Source organism: Phragmites australis, chromosome 3, assembly GCF_958298935.1.
Source record: "Phragmites australis chromosome 3, lpPhrAust1.1, whole genome shotgun sequence".
Classification (NCBI taxonomy): domain Eukaryota; kingdom Viridiplantae; phylum Streptophyta; class Magnoliopsida; order Poales; family Poaceae; genus Phragmites; species Phragmites australis.
Window position 1 is genome coordinate 37,794,757 of NC_084923.1, and position 4,356 is coordinate 37,799,112.

General features: G+C 63.9%; 1 protein-coding gene across 1 annotated transcript; it reads right to left on the minus strand.

The window, feature by feature from the left end:
• Positions 1-271: 271 nt before the first annotated feature.
• Positions 272-3,729, minus strand: LOC133912967 (multiple C2 domain and transmembrane region protein 14-like). Its single transcript, XM_062355974.1, has one exon. It carries the CDS (start codon positions 3,603-3,605, stop codon positions 444-446), a length of 3,162 nt encoding a protein of 1,053 aa, XP_062211958.1. The 5' UTR covers positions 3,606-3,729; the 3' UTR covers positions 272-443.
• Between the last annotated feature and the right edge of the window lie 627 nt (positions 3,730-4,356).

A 4,356-nucleotide genomic window follows, 5' to 3' on the forward strand; every position in this document is an offset into this window, starting at 1 on the left:
TATGTATGAATCTTGGAGCTAGAGCTATGTAAAACCATCCTTATAAATGAAAGCATCCCGTAGAAGTTGGTTACCTCTTCAATAGCAGGAATGCAGGACTAAATATGAAAGAATGTCTTGAGTTGGTTCAGTTTATCAGCTGCTGGTACAGTGACAGCTTTTATTGACAGGAATTCAATGCGCTCTGCTGCGATCAGTGCAATGCAACGGTCAATTTTCCTTCCCCAATCAACAGCATCAAGGCCATCTAAATGCAAAATCGAGAAACTGATTATATAAACCAATGAATACAGTAGCCATTTTGCTTATTGTTGTTATTTGCATCGCCGAAGCCAAGCCTCATCAACGGAGGCAACTAACGAATGATCAAAACAGCTGACAAGGCAGATTATACCGAGATATCAAACGACCAAGTAGGAATCTGACTGATCAGTGATCAGGCTCTAGAGAATGCGATCGGAGAGCGACGGCAGGCGGCGGAAGAAGTTGAAGCCCGGGGACGGCATGTCGCCGCGGAAACTCGGGTGCCGGAGGTAGTAGAACCCCATCCCCAGCAGCAGCACCTTGAACGGCACGGCGTACAGCACCAGCGCCGCCAGCAGGCACACCACCGCGAACACCCCCGTGGCGCGCGGGTCGCGCCACGACAGAAGCGCCTCGACGCGCTCGCCCTGCGCCGCGACGTCGCCGAGCAGAGTCTGCGCCCGCCCGGCCACGGCGCGCAGCCGGTCGTACCTCATCCTAACGACATCGGCCGGGCGCCCCGAGGGGAGCCCGTCGAACTCCTCGTCGAGCTCGTCGGGGCTGACGCTGTCCACGTGAGAGAGCCGCGGGTCCATGCCATTCGGCCCGCGCGGCCGCGCCCGGTAGCGCCAGAGCAGGACCAGGAAGAGGTACAGGCAGGCGGTGGGCAGGATCATCTCCGGGCAGAGCACGACGGCGACGAGCAGCGCATGCACGAGCACGGTGGTCGGCGGGTGCGCCCAGGTGCGTACCCGGTGCGCCCACTTCACCGCCGTGGCGACGTGCGACAGGCACCCGACGACGCGGAACCAGTTGGCCTTGCTCCGCCGCATGCTCCACGAGTGCGTGTCCGTGTCGAGCAGGTACTGCACCACCTCCGGACCCAGCGGCGGCTCTGATCGCGCCAGCCGCCCCGATACAATGCGCATAGCCGTGTGACGAAGAACGTCCTGCTGCGCGGGTCCGAGCGGCTTCACGTAGTGCATCCGCGGCAGCAGTGGGCTGCCGTAGGCCTGGATCAGCGTCAGCCACGACGGGCAGGTGAACCGGATGGCCAGCTCCAGCTCGCCCATCTTGCGCACGCCGACGGGGTGCACGGCCGTGAGCGCGAAGGTGTTCATGTACACCCGGTTGGCGTCGAGCGTGGAGAGGCGGATGCGTAGCTTCCCGATGCGGGAGTCCTTGGGCAGCTTCCCAGGGTCGCCGCCGGCGTCGGTGCTCTTGTACCGGACGTTGTCGAAGGCGGCGATGGTGAGCACAGTGCAGGGGTCGAACACCTCCCACGCGTACTGCTCGTTCCACCGCGGGTTGAACTGGTCCAGGATGGTGCGCGTGCGCGCCCACTTGGGCCCGTACTTGAGCACGACGTACGCGTCCGTCGAGCCGCTCGCGCCGTCCTTGGCGATCTTCATCGGCACCAGGTTGGCGGCGCCACGGACGCCGACCTCCAGCATCCCCACCGGCGGCTTCGATAGCTGCTTGGACGCCGCGCGAACGTCGCTGGCCACGTTCGCTGCCTCGTCCAGCACGTGGTACCCTCCCTCTAGGCACGCGCGCACGTGCACCCGCCCGGCGTACGGCCGGGCCTCGTCTCCGCACAGGTTGAGCCACCGGGACGGCGGCTCGACCCGGTCATCCGACCGTCGGTGCACCGTGGACAGGGGCACGCGGGCCTGGCCCACCGGCTTACCGGAGAACACGTCTTCCACGACGACGGTCAAGAAGGGGTCGAACGGCTCCGCGGCGACGAAGAGCAAATCCTCGTTCCAGCTTGGGTTGGACGTCCCGGCCGCCGCACTGCCGAGCGGGACGCGGCCGGTCTTGAACACCTGGGCGCCGAGCTGCGCCTTGACGTACAGCTCCGGGAAGGCAGGGCCGCACTGTTTCGCCTTGGCGTCCGGCGGGGACGGCAAGCGCAGGTCCTGCGCCTGGATGACGCTGAGGCGGAGGTACCAGAGCTTGGGGGAGAGGTAGGCCTTGGAGCGGGTGTGCACCAGGTAGCCACCGGAGTCGGATTGCCACGCCTCCTGGAACGCCTCGTCGATCTGCGTTCCGACCCACACGACGAGCATGACGTCGCAGGCAGCCGCGCCGTCCTCGGCATGACCCTCGAGGGTGTACCACTGCGGCGCGAGCGCGCTGTCCGGCGGCGACCGCTTCGGGACCTCCTGGAGGTCGAAGGAGACGAAGCCGAGATTGGCGTCCGGCGGAGCGGACTCCCCCTCTGCGGCCGGCTTCTTGGCCTCTTCATGGACAGTGACCTCCAGCGAGGTGTCAGTGAGGCTGTCCTTGTGAAAGGCGAATACCAGGTCCCACTCGCCGGCGGCGGTGGCCGCGCGAGTGCGCACAGTGTGGGTGCCGATGGACAGCTGCGCGTACAGCGGCTGGTTGCCGCCGCCGCCGTGGCGCTTGGCCTTTAGGAGCCGGACGAACAGGTAAGGCACGCGATCGACCAGGTCGTACGACGCGCTGGCGCCCGACGCAGCCATGCTCTTCTCGGCGGCGGTCTGAGGGCGGATCTCCAGGTCACCGGCGACTCCGGCGACCGCAAGCTCCTTCTTCGACGGTGAAGGTGGCGGTGCCTGCTTGGACGGGGAGGGCGGCGGTGCGGCTGCATCCTTCTTGTTCTCCTCCTTTGCTTTGCCTTCGTTCTTGGGCTTCTCGCCGCCGTCCTTCTTTCCCTTCTCCGGCGACTTCTTCTTGTCACCCTTTTCCTTCTTGCCCGCCTCTGGTTTCTTCTCCTCTATTTTGGCCACTTCTGCTTTCTTCTCCTCGGCAGGCGCCGTCTCCGGCTTCTTCTCGTCAGCCGGCGCGGCAGCAGTAGCTGGCGCTTTCTCCTCTTTCCCCTCAGTCGCCGCCTCCTTCTTGTCCGAGGCAGCCGCGTCGGCGCCCTTCTCCTCCGCCGCGGGTGCCGCGGGCGGTGGCGGCGGCGGCTCGTCAACGAACCAGATCTTTAGCCCGATCTCCCCCTTGATCTGCGAGAACACGCTCCGCTTCTCGAGCGGATAGTACACGAGCGCCTCCTCGCCCTCCTTCGCGAACGACGCCCCGGCTACCTTGACCTTGCCGAGGAAGGTGCCCCCGCGGCGCCCGCTCCCCGCTGCGGCGATGACCTTCTTGTCGTTGTAGAGGTTGAGCTCGAGCGTCTCGGAGGCCATGGCGTCCGGGTCGTGGACGAGGAACTCGAGGCGCTCCCCCCACTGCGGGTTGAGGTCCCGCGGGTGCGTGGCGGTGCGTCGGCGCTGGCCGTTGAAGTCGACGACGGCGTAGGCGCACGCCGTGCCCTGCCCGTCCTTGGGCATCAGGTTCCGCGCGTTGCACACCTCCACCACCACCCGCCGCCGCGCACCCTCAGCCACCATCCTCGCGGCGCCACCAGGTAGGTGGAAAGGCTACTCTCTACTCGAGTGTTGGAAGCTTCCACTGCGAGTTGTGTGTTTCTGCGCGCGCGGAGAGAGAGAGAGAGAGAGAGACAGAGAGAGAGAAAACGACCGTTGGGGACTGGAGACGGGAGGAGGAGGGTGGGGGGTTTAAAAGGGGCAACGGGCGGGTGAGGTGGGGCTGGGTGCCACGCAGGACGGTGGTGCGCGCCACGTGGGTGAGGCTCCCTGCGGGCACGGAGACTTGTCCCGTAGCGGTACCGGTGCGGCGGCATCGGGTTGGGTGAATGCCTGGACGGGACGGGAAGAGGTCGGTCCGCGAGTACGACAGCGACGTTAAGGGCAACGGCTTTTTTTTTTAAGGTTCCAAACACACACGCTAACTATCTGCGCGCACCCGCGAGACTTAAAAACGCGACTCGAACCCGGGCGTGCCACTCACACCCAACCACCGAGCTGCAAGCTCGGACGCCGTTAAGGGCAACGGCATTGACGCGACAGGACATGGCACGAGTGGCAGCGGCGGCGGCGGAAATCCCGCGGTCCGGAGCTGCGTGCGCGGCCTCGGCGGGCGCTGCTCCGGTAGTGTGCTCTTGCGTTGAGATTATTATAAGTAACTGTAGAGAGAGAGAGAGAAGATGGTACGAAAACTTTTGTTATGGATTTATACGATGTTTATATATTTATATAGGTGTAGGAATATAATGAAAGTACATATTTATTTAGAAGATAT